The sequence below is a fragment of the Phodopus roborovskii genome, unplaced genomic scaffold (assembly GCF_943737965.1).
Source record: "Phodopus roborovskii unplaced genomic scaffold, PHOROB, whole genome shotgun sequence".
Lineage (NCBI taxonomy): Eukaryota > Metazoa > Chordata > Mammalia > Rodentia > Cricetidae > Phodopus > Phodopus roborovskii.
In genome coordinates, this window is record NW_026126418.1 from 27,617,678 (window position 1) to 27,637,852 (window position 20,175).

Sequence of the window (20,175 nt, forward strand, 5' to 3'; positions counted from 1 at the left end):
TGTTATCTGCTTGCTTTAAGGCTACTGAAAATGCTGTCATGTGACATGGAAGCACCCAAAGGGGTGGATTGCTTTCAGGCACCTGGTCTGCCCTAGAAGTTTCCAGAAAAGGCAACATTTGAGCAACATAAAATAAGTTACCTGAATAAATGGAAGAAAATGAAAAGCCACTTTAGGCAGGGACTGTCATTTAGCGATACCCCCAAATGAAGCAAATTCAATAAAAGGAGTTGGTAGATTAATTTGGGGATAAAAATAATTAATTTGTTCAGATCAGTGAGCATCAGAGGCGGGGGTGGGGGGTGAAGGGGGCGGACAGTGAACATGAGCAGTGACTGGCTGCACTTTTAAATCCTCAATTAGGAGAGTCTTGTCCTGTGTAATGTTTCATCTTTTATTTAGGATGGATGTGTTGAAAGGATTTGAGGGGTGGCAACAAAGAGAGATAATTTTAGGTTTTAGCTTTAGTGTTAGAGCTTTGTGTAGCTAGAATACTGGAAGTTGGCATAGCCCAAGTGTTGGGTCTTGGCTTTTCCCACCTGTCTGAAGTGAGCACAACTTATCTACCCATTGCTCCATTCTTTTTAATTTTTTTTTAACTGTATGGGTGTTGTACCTGCATACATGTCTATGCCTGGTGACCAAGGAGACCAGAAGTAGGTGTCAGATCCTCTGGGATTAGGGCTATAGACAGTGTGAGCTGCCATGTGGGTGCTGGGAATTGAACCTAGGTTCTTTGGGAGAGCAGCCAGTGCTCTTCACCGTGAGCCAGCTCTCCATCCCCCATTCTTCCTTCTTAAGTATGTGACTTAAAAGCTTCCCCGTTATGCTCTGTCATGAGTTAAAACGGTGTCCTCAGAGGACCAGTTTCTAAGATTGGTGACTCATAGCAGCCTCTCTGCCAAAGGTGTGGTAGCACCTTCTTTCCCAACCCCAGAGACTGGCCTGACTTCCCTGAAGTTGTTAAATTCCACTCAGGTGGGCAGGCCATTGCTGATGGCCCTTTGCTCTTCCTTTCTTTGTGACACTTGCCTGTCACAGGTGAGCCCTTGGGACCTGCTGTGAACTAACTGCACTCTAATCTGTGGCAGTCCTGTAGAAAAACCAGTGGACTTAATTCCTACTGCGATTTCTTCTTCCCTGGTAGCTAATGTTTTAGACATTTGGATTGACTCATATCTAACTTTTTCAGAATTCCCTTGGCCATTTTCTCCCAATTAACTATCTCTACCCAGGAAGTGACTCAGGGGCTGGGGGGCAGCTATTTGGAGCTCCCCCTGGTCTCCTAGAGCAGCTCTGCCTGTCACTGATGTTCTGAAAGAGGGACCCTGTTTCTCGTGCATCTCATAGCTTTCCTGTCCAGTGACTTTGAAACACTGGTTTTTCCATAGGTCAGTAAGTGAATAAACTGCACCCTAAACTTCCCAGCCTTCTGATGAGGGTTTGACACAGTTGCATTTATCTTGCTTACTTTAGCTGCATCCTAGTCATTATAGGAGCACTGGATTTCTGCTGTGCCCATTGACATGCTGCTGTTGATTTTCCATCGCTTTCCCAAAAATTATAACTTGATGTGGCCCTTGATAGCCTAGAGTATTGGTTGGACTCTTGGGTTTAAATAAATATCAGAAGCTGGCCATGCATATCATTTGCATTATTTGTATAAGCCATTTATTGCTTACACTCCACCACAGAATTGAATATTTGGAACAGAGATTCTCTGGCCCTCAGTCTAATATGTTTTTCATCTGGACCTTTCAGAAGTATTATGTTGACCTGGTCTAGAGCATGTTAAAATTTTGGTGAGACTGAGTCAGGCATCCCTAGCTTCTGTTCTTGCTTCATTACCTCAAACTCTAAGCTACAGTTACCTGAGTGAGATGGCTTCTGTATGTCAGACTGAGAATATAGAATGACATTCATAGATAAGATACCTGCCATTGGGAAGCTTATGAGCCAATGAAAGAAAAGTCAGTTTGTGAGCAGTTAAGGAAATTAATGAGCGGCATTAACTGGTGATGAGAGCTGTGAGGACTGATGTAGACACACACATAGATACACACAGACACAGAGACACAGATACACACACAGGCAGACACAGATACACATAGATACACACAGACACATATCCACACATACAGATACACACAGATAACATACAGACAGATACACTCACACACAGAGACACACAGATCTACTCAACATGAACACACATACACAAGATGGTAGGAAAAGCCCTTCAAGGAGGGAGCTCTCAGTACAGAACACAGAATGAAAAAGATCCTGTGCAGAGGAAGTGGAGGGTGGCTCAGACTTGCATTCTAGGAGCTTTGAGCTCAGCATGATAGTAGAGGAGTGATTCGAGGAGGAAGAGGTGCCCAGTCAGGTCTGATTCAGCAGGGATCCAGCTTGGAACACATTAGCAGCTCTGGCGAGGCATTCTGACCCCAGACAGTGTTAGGTGGTGCAGCCTCTACAGGGCATTTTAGGAAGTTAGTTTGTGATGCTGGTAGAAATGGTTAGAGTGCAGGTGTATTTCCAAGTTATACTTCTGTGCAGCTTCCCGAGAAGTACTTACCAAGTTACTAATGTTAACTACCACTCTTGGTCATTTTAGAAAATGTGAAATTGTGTTGTGTAAAAAGGTAGTTTTGTTCCCTTCTTCCAGTTAATAATCACAAATAATCCTGACTTTTTATGTAATAGTAGATAAGGATCTAACCTTGTGAGAAAATGGATTTCTCGTTTCCTCAAGAAATTCTTCATGGTGGTTGTGTTAGAAAACATTTGTTCCATACCATAGAAAAACCAATTTTAATAGTTTCTCAGCTAAAATGTACGTCTTGTGGTTTAATCTAAGCTATACTTCCAGCAGGGATGCTATGTATAACAAATGTAATTGACATGTATGATCTGTTTAGAACTGTTTGAAAACTTCTAAGTAGCTGTCTTTATTGCCATTTAGGTTTTGAAGTTTGGAGAGTTCCTTCTACTTTATTATTTGATTTCTTTTTTCAAGTATTGTAGCATAATCACAAGTGTCTAGTAGCTTGCACATTTAGTAAGTCATTTGCATGTATAATTTGTACTTATTTTTCTGTATTTTGCAGAATGTTGTTCCAGCTGAAGTATCCCTTGTATGTGTAGTGAAGCCAGATGAATTCTGGGATAAGAAAGTAACACATTTTTGTTTTTGGAAAGAAAAGGATAGACTTGGCTTTGAGGTAAACATAATCTTTATAAAAAGAGTTGTGTTGTATCTTTGAAAGTAGATTTTCCTGATATTACTGTGTATGTTATATTGTTCCAAGCAAGCTTGGAAGTGCTTGCTTTGTGCCTGCGGTACCTTAACTAGTGTGTATACCATGCACTCACACACTTGTTGTATGACTGTGCCTTTTTTATAAACCATAAAAGCTTTATTTCTATCTGTACACTCTGAGATAGCTAGAGCCTTTGTATGTAAAGTTTACAATGGTTATGAAGAGGAAATGTAGCAAATATTAGCCCACTCTAGACCAGAGAGTGGGTGTAAGAATGTATTGTCTGTGATGTGCCACGTTTATTTTCAGGGTTTTCTTACACGGAGTCAGCTGTGTTAGTCTTTGATCCTTTATGTTTAAGTCACTCTTTCCTTTTGGCCACCTTCAAGATTTCATTTTGATTTTGGTTCTCAGCACTTTTATTCCACATGTGTAGATCTTTCATTCGATATTTATTATACTCGATAGTCTCTTTAGTTCTTGTATCTCTGGACTGTGTCCACCATTAATTTTGAAAATTCTCTGACATTTTGATTTGAAATATAGGTACCCCCGCTTTCTGTAATTCTAGGATTTTAACTATATCCAAGTTAGATGATTTTGAATTTTCTCACTTTTCTTATTTGGTCTTCTGTTGTATTTTAAACCCCATATAAGCCTCTTCTTAGTCCTTTATTTATTTTTTAATTTAAGTTCTGGGGATTGAACTCCGGTCTTGTGAATGGTGGACAAATGCTCTGTTATGGATCTATGTTCCCAGCCCAGTTTGGGTGTTTACTCTTTTTGAGTTTTTCTCAATTTTGATCTATTTTCAGGCTCTGTTTTTGGTTGTGCTAAGTTTATTGACAAGACCACTGGGAAGTTTCCTTATCTGTTGCCATGGTTTGGCTGTGTAGCATCTATTTGATTCTTGCATACCCAGCCTTCCATCCAAGTATTCACATTCATGGATGATTCAAATCACATATGAAAATATTTGAAAAAGTTCTGGGATCAGGAGATGCCTCCAATGCTAACACCCTTTCTGAGCAAGCATAAGGGTGGGACACAAGTGAAAAAGACAGACATATGGCCATAATTGTAATCCCAGTCCTGGGGAGGGGAGAATCCCAGTCCCTGGGCCTGACTAGTCAGCCAGCCTAGCCTGCTTTTTGACCTTGATGTCAGTGAGGGACCCTATGTTTAAACAAAACAAAACAAAACAAAACAAAAAAAAAAAAAAAAAAAAAAAAAGAGGTAAATGGCACATGAGATCCTGAGGAAATGGCATCCAAGGTTGTCCTCTGGCTTCCACTTATATTTTGGCATTTGCATTTGGAACAGACAAACAAAAATAATAATAACAACACCCACCCCCCCTCCAGATGAACAGATACACAGACACACTTCTTTCTTTACTGAATATAGCCTTTGTCCCTAAACCATACATTTTAACAACTTTTTATCCTCCATTTGCATTTTATTATGTATCATAAGTAATATAAGTTTGATTTAAAGTATGCAGGAGTTTTATGTGGGCTATATGCAAATACAGCAACACTGTACTCATAAAACTTGAATATCGTTAGATTTTGGTACTTGGAGCAATATCCCAAAAATCCAGCCCCATTAGGCTCTAAGCGAGGAGCCTGTTTTTTGTTTGTGGTGAACTCTCATCCATCTGTGCCCATGACCTTTTGGTCTCTGCATCATAGCTATTTGCATAGTTCCAGCTACCTGACATATCATTATTGTGTCTTTTCTTTCCCTTATATTGTTTGCTTTGACTTTTGACTGTGATGTTTCTTGTATGCTTTTAAGATAGTAAAAATTGAGATAAATAGCATTTGTATCTGCATATTAACCGAAGTATCTTTTCTTTGGTTTTTAGCAGGTAGGGAAAGTATTGAGTTGTAGTAGCCATGAGTTGTTTGGCTCTTGGCTTTGTTTTATTATTTTCCCCAATGTATGACAGGCTTCAGATTTCTCTGTAGTACCTTTGGTTGGAGTGGCGCTCTTTCTAGCTTTCTAGATACTAAGCGGAAGCCAGCTATTTCCCCACTTGTTCTTGTGCCTTTGTCAATAGTAGATTTGACTGTTACTTGGCCTTAGTGGAGAGATGTGTGCTAGCCAACTAAAGGAAGATGGCCAGTCCAGAGTATTGTCCTAACAGTTTGTGTGGGAAACCACATCCCAAGAAGCTGAGGCCAAGAAAGCCGAATGCTGCAGTTGTCACCAGAGTGAGCACTTCAGACTGTAGTTCCTAGTGAGGGACCTGCAGAAAACATTACTCTGGGAGAATGAAAAGTGAACAGGTACCAGCTGTTCAAACTCAGTGGGGAGCAGAATAAGGAAAATCCAGTGCCTTTTATGAAAGCCTGTCACATCCTACATAGGCATAGGTGTTTGCTCCTGTGTGAATGAATAGTTCCGAGCATCCTGAGGGATAAAAGAAAGAACAGCTTTGGTCAGATGTCATAGATGTTTGACTTAAAATAGAAGTGTCTAATGAGTGAAACTTCTTGTATCAGTATATTTCCTCTTAGACAGTGAAGAGATTCAGTTTGTACATATTAATATCTGCATGTCCTAAAGAGATGAGGTTAATTTTAAATACTGGTTATTTTGCCACTAAACATATTCAACTTTAAAAGGAAGTTTAGCACCAGCTATTAAATTCAACATTGATTCTTATATAATTGAAATTATTTTTCTTGGAGTCATTTCTGATAATGTGGATATATATATATATATATATATATATATATATATGTATATCTCCTATGTCTTTGTAGATATTCTTATTTTTAATAGTATAATTCTGTGATAAATACTGATGTTCTTGTAGCATGACTAAGTGCTTTATTATTTAGAATTTTATATATAATATAGTAAAGTTTTTTTTATCAGCTTTCTATAGTGTTAATCAGCTGAACACCTAGTGGTCCTATCCATTGTTCCCACTTGGTTTCTCATTTTCCTTCCCACCTGTGTGATTTTTCCCTTCTAGTGGTCTATCTCCTATTCACTTTGTGGTGCCCTTTATTGCTCTCTGAATGTTCCTTTCATTGCTAACCTCAGTATTCTCTGTGTATCCATTCTGTGTGAAATCCATACCCACTTTTGTTAAGCTCCCTTTTCACTAGTGGTGTGTTCAAGTTCCTTCTGCCCCTCATCTCACCAATGATCGACAGATGTCACTGGTCAGAGGACAATGTCTGTGTATTAATGACAAGACTAGAACTGGTGTTAATTATCCTCAAACAGAGACGCTAAAAATCAGAATGCTGCCTCCACCCCTTTATATCTGTAAACATTCCTAATAATAGAAGTATATTTATTCCAATCTATGTTCTTCTCTGTTCTTATTACCTTTCCTGAAGTTTGCCGTGGTGAGACCCAGCACCAAAAGCTTCCTTTATGTTTCTGTGTCAAGAACACCCCTGGCGGCATTTCATCTTTTCAGTTTTTATAAATGTTTATTGGAACTTTGTGGAATGCTGGAATGTTGTAGATCTAGAGCCAAATTACTTTGGACTATCTTTAGCCCCCTGACTAGCTTACCTCTGTGTCTGATCTACTGTCATTTCAATTACAGCCAAAAACCTTCAGAATATATTAACACCAGACCACTAGCTTCCACCAACCTGAAAGCTAAAAACATAATCGATAGCTGATTGGCAAAGGCCTTAAATTAATCACTTTCTTTCCTTCTGTGTCTATAAAATCTGAGTAACTGCTTATATGCCGGCATACATTATTTGGGGCAACCTGAATCTGTGCTTCAGGCTGTAGTCACTCATAGTTCAAGTACAGCCCAGAATAAATTAATTTATACTCTTTTGGAAGTGTTGTTAGCAGTGTTTTATGTTTTTGGAAATTCGTTTTATTCGGTTCGATTGTTGTTTTGTTTTCATCTGTCAAGGTTTTCTTTGAGGACTGGTGCACACACAGAAGGTTTTTGAATGGTGTCTGCTCCATGGAAATGAATATATAATTTTCCTGTTGCTGGTCATAGGATTATGGGCTTTTCCATTATGTGAAGCATTTTAACCTTAATTTCCTGTTTCTTTGTTGTCATTCTTGGACAGACCAGATTTCATCTTTTGCATCTTGGAGAGATGCAGCATTTCCCATTGTGAGCACATTGCAATGAGCATCCTGCAGTATACTGAACACACTTTTACCATCTTCAGCCTTTATTTCCAGATATCAACACTTGGATTGCCACAGTCACATTCAGATTTGATTTTTCTCCCCAAAGGCTCCTCTCCTAGCTATGTATTCCTTGATAACGAGACTCAGTCATTGACCACCATCTTTTTGTTAATGTTGTGTCATTCAGTGTCTCAATCTCTTAGTTCTACTGTATTTTTTCCAAGTCCTTCCTGGGGTGTTTGCAGAGTGAGAGACTTGCCCTCTCTTGGTATGTGCCTGCCATGGGTCCCTCTTATGAAAGGTGCTGCCTATATTTACCTCACTCTGCTGCTGGTCTCCAGCACAATGACTTTCTCCCTTGGCTTAGCCTGAAGACTATCATTTAAGTTCTCACATTTTAAACCAGCCAATGTTTCAGTCCAGTGTATTTTTACTGACACCTTTAATCACTGAAGGTCTTTTCAGGCCCCTTTGTGCTACCATAGTGGTCTCTGTCAGTGTTTAGTGAGCTAGTTTTCTTATGCTTACTTTGTCAGTGCCCTGACTAGTCTGGTTCCTTTCACTGAGAAGTGGTGTTTGGATGTCATAGTCTGGACGTTAGGAGTATATATTTCTACAGGGTTTACTGAGAAAATACTTCATTCTCATTTTAAGTGTAGCCAGCTAATTTTTAAACTGATACAAAAATTCTTTTTCATATGATTTTTTTAAGGAAAAGGTTTCATTACCAATAGATTTTTAATATTGATAAAGGTTAAAATAGATTATCTGCTAGTATTTTTTAAAGTGTTGGCAGCATCAGAATTTTTTGGTAGATTTTTTAGAAAAGCATAATTTATTGAATTGATTTGAAATGTTGTTGCATTAACTAAATAAATGATAATTTGCTATAATTTTTGAAGCAGTGTTTGCATGTTTCACCCTAATTCTATTATCCCCCTTTTTACCTTGAGAGACTTTAATAATTTACTTAGTATTTTTGCTTTTCCTTTGTAGGTTATTTTAGTGTCTGCCAATAAGTTGACTCGTTACATAGAGCCATGCCAGTTAACAGAAGACTTTGGTGGGAGTCTTACCTACGATCACATGGACTGGTTAAATAAGAGGCTGGTTGGTATATTATTATAAAACAAGATAATCAAATGTCTTTACATATGAATATGATTGAATGCTTTTCTAATTTTAATCAACTAAGATGTAGGTTGTTTTTATAAAAACATAGCACATTGTTTGTGTCGTAGTAGTGTATTGTTTGGAGCCCACACTCTGTAGTCAGGGTCACTTGGTTGAGTCCTGATACCAGAAACTGGCTTTCATTGATGTATTTAATTTCTCCAAGTTTTAGTATTTGTATCTGTAAGACTGTAATAGTAATAATACTAGCCTGTGCAGTTGTGAGCAAGACAAAATGAATATGGAGCTGAAACATTTAGATCCACCCGGCAGGGTACAGTAACATTCTGTGTTAGCTGCTACCGTTGGATCAGGATTGGTAAGATTGTCCTTAAAGTATATTGACAGTAGCACAATGTCTTGAGAGGTGATCTCGATGACACAACCATTTCAGAAGATACTCATCATATGAGTTATCAGCCTGCAGCACAGTATGACAGACTAAACTTGTCATTTTTGGAAGCTTCTGCTTGTCCAGATTTCTGAGACATGCTGCTCTGTGTCACACAGCATTGTTTTATTGAATTGTGGAGAGAATGGGCTCTAAAGTAGTTTCTTGAGGTTGTGTGCTACCTTCAGGGAACTTTGGTTATCCCTGAATGAATAGTCATTCTTGCCCTGTCTAAGCAGTGACACGTCTGTCAGACAATTGTATGTCTACTTTATTGCCAGGTGTTCAGATGTGCCCAAATATCTTCTCAGAAATACTATGGAATCATGTTAAAATTATAAGTAATGTATCTTTATACTATATATTTTTCTGCAAAACTCTTGACTATTAAATATGACCAGTATTACTGGTGATAGAGTAAGGTGAGAGAATGGCCTGTAACTAGAATTGATGGTTACAACTGGTCGCAGCAACATTTGTGAAATTACAAAATTTGTTACTGATATAGATGTTTCTCAAAGAAGGATAAGAATGGAAATAAGTTTGAATAAATTATGTTATTCATTATATATGTTATATTTATAAATTATAATTTTAAAAATAAAGTTTGAACAATGTATTTGAAAATTCTGTTGCCATTAAAACTCTTTATTACTTGCTATGTGATTTTGTTCCAGGCTCTCTGCACTGTTGTGCTTTCTGGTGGTTGAATTGAACCATGTGACATTCTGTAAAGGAAAAGAAATCCCACTGACTAATGCTGTTGCTGTTAACTGAAGTCCTTATTATGTATTGATTTTGAGATTATTCATGGTATCTCTATATAATCTCCTGTTGCAGGTGTTTGAGAAGTTTACAAAGGAGTCCACATCATTACTAGATGAACTTGCTCTGATTAACAATGGAAGTGATAAGGGGAATGAGCAGGAGAAAGAGAGGTAGGTGGGGGCCAAATGGTGCAGGCTACGGGTGCTGCTGGCTCAAGTTAAGAGGCCCATAGTGAAGAAAGCTCTACTCAAAACTGCTGCACACAGCTAATGAGCATTTGCTTTGCTCATATAACATTCATTTGACTTAAATTGGCTTCTAAAAGCTACTTTCTGATGAGCCTGGCTGCATTCTTTTTTCCTTGCACTGGGAAATGTTGTGTTATAAGAGTGTTCTTTGAAAATGAAGCCATTTTCTGTTCTTCTTGGTTTTTGCTTTTTCCTGAAAACACCTGCAGCTTGAAATAAATTTCTTATAATGTTATTGAAATTTATTAGTACCAAAATGTCTGGCATATAGAATTCTTGTTCTAAAAGGTGATAGTTGTTAAGTTTAACGTAAGGAGTTTGGTATTTCATCATACTTGACGTGTAGTTGAGTTGTATCATCAGTCTGTAGCTTTACTATCTTACTGCCTTACCAGACTGTTCACTGCCCTTTACGGTTCAGCTAGTTTTCACTTTTTGGTTGGTAGACCAATTGTCTTTCTACCTAAAGCTAAGGCACATTAAGATACAAGTTACCCCTGAGCTTTTGATTGTCAATGGTTACTAGAGTTGCACTTTTATTGTGTTTTATTAAGGATCAGTGGAAACAAATAGGCTGAATAGAAGTTTATTCAGGGAGAAATAACTTACAACAGAGAGGGATGAATACCAGCAAGTTCCTAGTCCCAAGGATGCCTCCGGATGCTCTCTGTCTCCATCCAGCAAGCAAGAGAGCGCTCCCATGCCCCTTCCCCAGACCTAGGTCCCCCAGGTCATGTCTGCTCCTGTCCCCATGGAGCATGTGGGCATGGTCAGTGCCACAGGTGCAGACACAGCAAATATCTCACTACACACTTTCTTCTTAGGAAGTTTGCAGAAATCAACAGGCATTTTCATCTATCTCCTTTAAATCTGACCTTGAACCTACATTGGAACCTATGAATGTAGATATGGTCATGTGTCAGCTGAAACTGCATGGTTACATGGAACTAAGAGGATGATAATTTTACCAGATGTTGATTAAAATGAGTTCAGAATGTAAAAACAAATAATTTGGATTTCAGTCTAAGTAAGGAAACCATAAAATAGTCACAAATGTTAATGTCTTGTACACAGCCTGTATTGTGTGGATTCTCCCATGGAAGCACAGACAATGCCTTTTCGTCCCAGACAGAGCACCAATGACCCACTAGAGTCATGGTTCCACACAGGTATAGCTTGGTGAACCAATAATTTTATTTAGGTTACTTAGGGGAGCATGAGTGAGATAGCCCCTACAAGACAGTAGGCAACTTATAGGCAGGTATATCACAAAGAAGAGATTCTGTATCTAGCATGTGTCAGCCCCTTGTATATCTTGCAGGTGAAGAGACTGTCTGGGACTGTCTGACACACCCTTCTCCTCTTACAAGAGTATGTTAGTGGGCCAGTCTTATGACAGTCTTTTGATGGTAAATGACAGCAATTGGCATCTCCTGCCTGGGGAACAGAGTTCCACAACACCATATAAAAATGTAATACATACATGGCTAAGTATATCCATACATACATACATGGCTAAGTGTGTGTTTTGTATATAGCTGTCATACACACTTTTATTTCTCAGGAAAGACGGAGAAGGTACCCATAGAAAATGAATTGATGGACAGAGTTTAATGCTGCATTCTAGCCCTACTGATGGCTGTGAGCCTGGCTTAAGGGCTCCGAGGAAGCACAGCCTCAAAGCCTGTTGCACTGCTTCTTTAGATCTCCCCATGCTTTTATGATGATAGCTCATGGCTCCATTCCCTTTCTCTACTAAAGTGATTTTAATGTTTTGAGAAAGACTTTGGGAAGTGCTGACTTGTGTGTCTACATGAAGTATTCATAAAATCTTGTGTCTGCCTGTCTCTTTGCACACTCAAATGCTATTATTTGGTTTTTTCAATACTCAGGTAATAGATTCCCATCCATCTCTTGCAAATTTTGATCAACCTTCATTGTGTTAGCCCTCAGGGAGCATCTTGGCTACCCGAGAGGTGAGGGCATGGACCAGTTAACAAATTACAGGGTTTAGTTTAACGGATAGCAATATGGTCTTTGGCTGTGATTTGCTATCTCCTCTATCTTTCTTGAATTTTTCTCTTTCTTACATGTTTAGAAAGTGAAGGTAGAAGTCCAGCTGCCCAAGAAATGGGACCACAGTAGGGAAGGCATGAAGTGTAACTGCTAGTACACCACTCATGAATGCATATATGTATATATGTATGTTAGTCATCTTTGCATGTTGATTTTTGCCTCCTGCTCCTTTGCTGAAGGTGGTCTAGCAGGTCTAAAACTTTTCTGGTTGGCTCTGTAGGGTGTTTTAGTTATATGATCATGGATCATGTCATCTTCATTAAGGGACAATTTGACTTTTTCATCTCCTTTTTTGTGTCCTTTATTTCTCTTCTGTCATTGCTCTAGCTAGGACTGCAGACACTATTTTGATTAAGAATGGAGAGAGTAGAAACCCTTGTCTCCTTGTGTCTGTAGAGGTTTTTGTCCTGAAGTCTGTGTGTTCTATATTACACTTAATTAATTAATTATGTATGTTGAACAATTCTTATATTTGCTCTGAAGCCAGCCTAGCTTGGCAGTTAAGTATATAATCCTCTTAATGTGTTGTTGAATTTGGTTTGCAAATATTATATCAAAGTTTTTTTGCATTTATTTTCATTCAGGGAAATTGTTCTCTTTTTGCTGTGTTCCTCTCTGGTTTTGACTTCATCAGATATGTTTGATAGTAATCACTCCTTAAGTTATAGAGCAGTTTGAAGAACATTGATGTTGCCTCTTTAATGATCTGGTAGAAGTTAGCATCGATCCTTCGATCCTTCTGGAATACTTGTATTATGTGCAAAACAATTTCTGAAGTGGATTTATAGGAATATTACAGCATTTTTTTTTTTTTTTTTTTTTTTTTTTTTTTTTGGGTACCTGCCAGGTCTGTGGATTTAAACTTCCTTCCGTCTGTTGATCCTGAGACAGTTCTTCAGACAGGTAAAGTGAAAAAAAAAAAAAATTTATTATTGATAATAGTAAGAATCTAGTAAAGAGTATTAGTCTCCTTAAAAAATTCTTCAGCATGTATATGGTTAATGTGTGTGGAATTTAAAGGGAAGTTTTCAAACTGCTTTAGGATTAACCTGGTGATGTTGGTATAATATTTAAAAATTATTAATGACAAATTATCTCTTCCTAGAAATACTGGATTTATTTCCTGTTTTATAAAATGGATTTTACAAAGTACATTTAATTCTATCTCATTGTGTTGTTATGAGGATTATTGAATGCTTGCTATGTACTGTATTCTCTCAACAATGTTGGAGATAATTACTATTATTGTCTCTATTTTATATTTTAAGAACTCAAGGCTTAGAGATTAAAAAATAACCTAAGTAAATAAGTGGTTCAGAGTCAGTTAAGAAAATTTATCACCACAGCTCGAAGCAGGTCCAAGTACAGAGAGGCACCATTTACAGCAGTTTGTAATCATCTGAGTGAGGCACTCAGCCCTCGGCAGTGGCCTTGTGTACTGATGCCCCATGCTTCATGCTGTGTGTGTGCCTGCCCCATGTCTGCAGTAGAGATCCATCAATTCTAGGAGAATGAATTGGAATTCTTTTAATGAAATACTGTAGCTTTGTTTCTAATCTAGAAAAATACTAGCTCATACTTCTAGTCTTACTGGGTTCCAGGCACAGATTTAAGTACTCTATGTGTTGCTTACCCTGCAGCACAGTCCATGAGGTAGGTCTTGTTCCTACATCATTTTCAAGAAGTGTGAAACTGAAGCATGAACAGTTCCTCTGGGTCTGGTGGCACAGTTCCTAGGAGGCAGGGTCAGGAGGATAACAAGTTCAAGGCTGCCTGATCCAGAGTGAGTTCAATGAAGACTTGAGGTAGTTGTGGAGACCTCATCTTCAGAATCAAGAATGTAAAGAAGGGCTGCAGATGTGGCCCAGGAGTGGTACTTTCCTAGCAGCCATGGGGCTTCAGTTCAATCCTTTGTGGACAGAGTTATTTATGCATGTATACAGTCAAAACCTGAGCCCAGGCAATGAGGTATCAGATTGTTCTCTCAAATAACTATCGTAAGTGTTCTCTGGTAGAAAAGCTAAGATAACAGTTGTCAGGGTGGGGGGAAAATGATGTATTCTGATATAAAAGATATATAGGGAGCCTATGCAAACATCCATAGGTGTTTTAAGTATTTGCACAGACTTTTAAAACAAATGTTTTTCCAATTATAAAATTCTAGGAATAACTTTTTAAAATCTGAATAGGTTTGGCTTATTTATTCAGCTGTATTTCAGTTTTTAATTTGATACAGGTTTTAGTCCCTTAGGGAAAAAAATAAACACTAACAATCTATAGATTATATTTAGGAATTGTAATTGTTGGTCAGTAAAAGCACTGTTTTATATGAGTACTTAATTCCATGAATGACTTAACATTTTTGAAAGCATTTTATTTTAAGCCACCAATTTAAGAACATTTTAAATATTTATATGTGTGCACTAAGTTTTGTTTTTTATGCTATGGATACTTAAAGTAGGCATTGAAAGTATATAATGGAGATTTAGAACAACTTAATTTGTTTTCAAATTGGTTATATCTGAAAGCTATAATAAAAATGCTTTCTGTACTTTAGAAGCTATTTAAATATAGGATACTTCCAAAATAAAGATGAGGAGAAGAAAATTTATAATGTGTATGTATTTTTCATACCTGTGTAATAATCAGAATAGCTTTATCCTGAGCAGACAGTCTTTTTATTTTTAAAATTGTGAATGTGCTTTTAGCTTGTTATGTATTCTTCTGTGTTAATTTCTCATGTGTGAATGGATTCCTGAGTGAGCTTACTACACATAATTCTACTACTATGGCATGTTCATGCATCAGTAAGTGTATGTTCTAGACATTCTGTAGAGATTATTTTACTATTATTTTGGTCATACAACTTTTCTCCAGTTACTTTGATAATGTGTTTGTTTCACAGCAACTTTTTTCTTAAGTACTGTGCTTGAGAGCAGGATACTGAAATACTGTCACACATTTCCTCAGTTATTAATTGAAATTCCAGGTATAATTTTGCTCCACAGAGAAAGATGATTTATAGACACAATATCTTGAGTAATTATTCCATCAGGAATCTGATAAATATAGATTACCACTCTATTCTACATTGAGTATGGCATATAGGGTGTAAATAGTTACACATTTGGCCATTTGTTTCAAAATTTTTTCTAATATATGTAAAATGATTATGTTCTTGTCTGTATGCACATAGGCAGTTTTCCTACTCAGTGTGATACATGAAGTTTTAACTTGTATTTCATTCTTTATTAGAAGGCAAAGGAATAGTTTTTAAAGCAGGGACTGTAATGTACAAGATCAACATGTAGGGATTGTATTTTTTTGTGGGCATTAATTACAAGTATCTTTCGTTTGTAAAGGGCATGAGTTGTTATCTGAATTACAGCAGCGTCGATTTAACGGCTCTGATGGAGGGGTCTCGTGGTCTCCTATGGATGATGAACTGCTCGCACAGCCACAGGTTATGAAGTTGTTAGATTCACTCCGGGAGCAGTACACACGCTACCAAGAAGTCTGCAGGCAGCGCAGTAAGCGTACACAGTTAGAGGAGATCCAGCAGAAGGTGATACAGGTGGGTGTCAGGCCGGGGTGCCTCATCCTTGAAAATTGCCTGATAATGTCTGTTACGTGTCTGACTGCATAGGGAACTTTACAGATTTAAAACTGAATTCATAATGGTCATAGAGACTATCTACAGCAAACTTACATTATCTCTGCAGTGGTGGAATTGATCGCTGAGCTCACTAACAGAATGAACTTCAAAAACAGCTGGTTTGAAACATAAATGGTCTCTATCCTCATTTAATTCTTAACACTTGAATATGGTTGCTTGATTAATTCTTAATTTCTGAAACTTTGTAGACTGTTTATTATCACTGTAAAGTATTCTATCCCAGCAAAGTAATACATATGATATGGGTAATTCTAACACAAAATCTATTATTTCTGATATTAACAAGATGTTAAATGCACTTAATTATTAATTTTAGTTGTTTTTAGAATTTATTTTCATAAGGAACGTGGCTGAAAATACCAAAAAAACAAATGCTAGACATTTCTATTCTTTAGATTATGGTGGATTCTTATCTATTGAACAATTCAGAAAATAAGTCTTAAATGATTTAATTAAAGATACAAGCTGTAGCAGCTGGGAGAGCTGACTCAGCAGTAAGAGTGTACTGTTTTTGCAGAGGACCTTGTATTTAATACCCACTTCAGGGGCTCACAGTTACTTGTAACTCCAGCTCCAGGAAATCCAATGCTGTGTGCTTTTCTTTTCACCAAGGGTACCTACGCTTACATACATGTTCATGTAATGGAAAATAAAACAAACCTCTAAAAACAAGTAAATAACTATAAGTACAAGCAACCTGGAATGCTGCAGTGTTGTTTTTAAATCTACATTCATTAATTCTCTAAGTAAATATTAAGTGCTTCCTATGTGTCAGGTGTGGTGCTAGAGTTTCTACAAGTTATAAAAGTAGATTTGGTTTTGCTAATAAAGAAAGAACCAGAGCACTCCTGGCATTTGCAAAGGGATCATTTCTGTGGCTGCTATAGTCTGGGAAGGCCTAGTGGGAGGAAGTAGCAGTTGACTTTATTCTCTCAGATATGGACTATTTCACTGCACAGAAGAAAGGTTTACAGGAGACTTGGCATTTCGTGGTGGTTAGAGAATAGCTTGATGAGGAAGTGGGAATTTGGGGTCTTGGGTTGCACTGGATTCTCCAGAGCATCCTCTTAAATTGAACCATGTACTACTTTTGAAAGGCTAGTGTTTGGACAGAACACAGCACTCTAATGGTAGTGTATATTTACTAAACTAGACTTTACACAGGAGAGACCAGCCTCATTGTGGTCCAGGACAGCAGTGTCACACAGAATAAACTCACCAGTTGTTTCATAACCAATGGGTAATAGTTTGGACACTTTGGTAATTCTTTATCTAATGTGGCATAGAGAAGTCAAAATGTTGGATGCTAGAAACCATTAACTGACATTCTCTGAAAGGCTAAATTTAAATATTTAGGCTTTATAGATCACATAGTGTTGTAGTTATAGCTACTTAGCCTTCCTTTGTAGTATAAGGAATATATAAATAATAGTATTTGTCTATGAATGTATGTGGCCTATTTCCAGTAAAACTTAATTTTTAAATTGTATTTATTGATTGATTGATTTGTTGGTTGGTTTTTCAAGACAGAATTTCCCTGTGTAGCTTTGGAGGCTGTCCTAGAGCTAGCTCTTGTTCACCAGGCTGGTCTCAAACTCACAGAGATCCGCCTGCCACTGCCTTCCAAGGGCTGAAATTAAAGGCATGAACCACCAATGCCTGGCGAAAACTTTGTTTTCAAAGCTAGGGATGGACCAGATTTGCCATGCAGGCTGAGGCTTGCTGACCTGTGAGTAAATCAGTAAGATGTCCTGGAAAGCAAGATGTGAAAGAACGATGTTGAATTCCAAGCAGAAAACTGGGGATTTTATTTACTTTAATCACATGTAAACTAAAAATGTCAGAGCATGTGTTTAATTGTGACTATTTCTTTGTACTCATTAGTAAGTTAAGACAGTCTGTATTAAGCCCAATGAGTGTTCTAGCCTTTATGTTGGAATTGTCTTTGACAACCACAGAGTTGAAATGACACAGTGTTGGAGACAAGACTCAGGTCTGAACCCAGGCTGTCTGGATCTGATCTTTTCTTTGTCTGAGCTGGTTGACCTTGGAAGACTGTTTTATGCCCTAGTTTCTTCCTCCACAAACAGAAAAATTATAGCAGTAAAGACTGTGACACACCTATTTACTGAGACTTTAAAATGAAGATTTAAAGTAATGATTTTAACAAGTTTTGGCTTTGGGGTTTATGCATAGAGATAAGATTCATCACTGTGTATGCTTTGCTCTATAGATAAGATAAAACAATAAGATCAAATAAGTTAATGTATTGACTAACGCATTTTTAAAAAGGTCAGTGAAGAGATTAGAGAAGGGAGGTGATGGTGGAAATGATGATGATGATTGTAGTGATGGTGATGTTGCTTATATGATGGTGATCAGGATGTTGATGATTTTTATGACTGTGGTGATAGTTAACTGGTCACTGTTAAGAACAGATAAATTTGATTGTAGTGTTTGTTTGTTTGTTTACCTTTTAAAGACAAGCTCTCACTTTGTAGCCCAGGCAGGCCTTGAGCTCATGATTCTCTTGCCTCGTGCCTCAGCTTCCTGAATGCTGGGATTTCAGGTGCATGGCCACACCCAGCTGTTTTCTTCATGAAGCTTGTAAATATTCGGTAGTACCAATTCTCAGCATGTAGACTTCCCATAGACCACAACTTAAAGAAAGATCTAGTTCCCTTGCCAAAGTGACTGTTTAAATGTAGCTATAGTAACATGAATGATATGCTGAACACATGGCATTCACCACAGTGTCTTACAGATCTGGGGGAAATCCATTTATATAAAGCTAATCGGAAAGCTGCATATGTTTATGTTAAATCAGTGAAAATGAAATTGTCCACATAACTGTACTGTCACATTGCGGAGAACATGACGAATGAGCAATCAGTAGTGCTGTAGCCAAACAGTAGCGTGATACTTTTTGATAGCTCTGATAAACTGTGTGCTAAGTAGTCCTGTGATGATTTTCAGTCCAGTTCAGGTAGGCAGTATAAGGCTTCATGAGGAATGCAAATATTCTCCTTGCTGCTTCTGTGAAGTTAAAAATTCGGTCCTATGTTCTCCTGGATAGGGGATAGATAACACCACTTCACTGGAGAGTGCTGTAGTCTTTCCTGTTACTTATTGCAGTGGTTTTTCTGCCAGCACTGTGGGCGTTATTTTTGGAACATTCTGTGCACTTTTTCTCCATTCTAGAGAGAGGCCATAGGTGCAAAGTAGGTTGCACTCAGTGGCGTCAGTGTGCAGCTGGAGGTTGTGTTCTCACCCCCTGTGCCCCTCCTGCAGTCAGGTGCTTTCCTTGCATGCCCTGCTTCTGGGGTTGACCTTGTGTGTGTCCCGATATTCCCTTATGCAGTCCAACTGTGAAAAAAAAAAATAGCGATTGTCATAGACATTTTTGGCCTGTGCAAATATTTGTCCCCATAGGTTTTAAGAGCATATTCCCAAGGTTATACTTTGCATTTAGATGTATTAATAACTGTTTAAGGGGTCAGATTGTTACAGGTTGTACACAGAACTGCTTTGGAGTAAGTTAACATTCATATGTGACTGAGTAAAGTGTAAATGAAAATTTTATAACACCATTTGGCAAGCTACCATCATTGATGCATTTAAATGGACTTGTTTACTGGGCCTTGACCTCAGTTTGAATAATTTTATTAGAAATAGTAATATACTTACTGCATATACACTATGATGTTCCATCCTGAGGAAAATCAGTTTCTGTGTGTATATTGTTGGTCATGTAATTGGGTTTCTGTGTCGATGAGATGGCTCTCCTTTATATGAAATTCATATTTAAGTTTATAGTGTCTCTACAGTTCTATATTTTTACTTGCTTTTGTGTGCTATACCAATACAGCAGATGAACCAATAATGAAGAACGAAGGTTTGCTTTTTATAGTTATACAGGCAGGGAAATCCGGAATCAAGAGGTGTGTGTCTGATCAGGGTCTTCATGATGTGTAGAAGGCAAAAGGGTAAGAGCTTGAACCAGAAGGAGAAGGGGCGGTAGCACAGGGACACATGAGGTCAGGTTAGTCAGCAAGTGAAGGGCTAACAGCACCTGGTGTGACTGACTTCTGCCTCTGCCTCCACCCCTTGAAAGACTTGGCCTTTACTTTAAATATGGCATACAGGGATGCTATGGGGATATGCCAGTCACCATGTAAGACTTGCTGCAGATGTTTGTCACTCTGTGCCTCTTTGCTTTCCCACTTCCCCTGCATTCTAGCTCCTTCTGTCTGTCCTCTCGGGCTCTTTGGTTTGTCTCTCATCTGCATTTCCCATAAGGTTTATAGGTTTCTTATGAAAGTGTCTGCTTTAACTGTTATTTCTAACACTAAAATGTGGCACAGTAATGAGTGCCTTATGTACACTCACTGGCATTTCCTGAAAGCAGCTCTGCACACTCTCTTCAAGGTAGGAAACAAAATC

The 20,175-nt window shown here is 38.0% G+C and overlaps 1 protein-coding gene across 2 annotated transcripts in view; it reads left to right on the plus strand.

The window, feature by feature from the left end:
- Positions 1 to 20,175, plus strand: part of Sestd1 (SEC14 and spectrin domain containing 1) — a 53,957-nt gene that overhangs the window by 11,654 nt on the left and 22,128 nt on the right. For both annotated transcript variants that reach the window (XM_051184406.1, XM_051184407.1), the window contains 5 exons: positions 3,111 to 3,224; positions 8,397 to 8,510; positions 9,805 to 9,902; positions 12,904 to 12,959; positions 15,419 to 15,630. In XM_051184406.1, the coding sequence (XP_051040363.1) occupies positions 3,111 to 3,224; positions 8,397 to 8,510; positions 9,805 to 9,902; positions 12,904 to 12,959; positions 15,419 to 15,630 (594 nt within the window). The remainder of the gene's footprint in view (positions 1 to 3,110; positions 3,225 to 8,396; positions 8,511 to 9,804; positions 9,903 to 12,903; positions 12,960 to 15,418; positions 15,631 to 20,175) is intronic.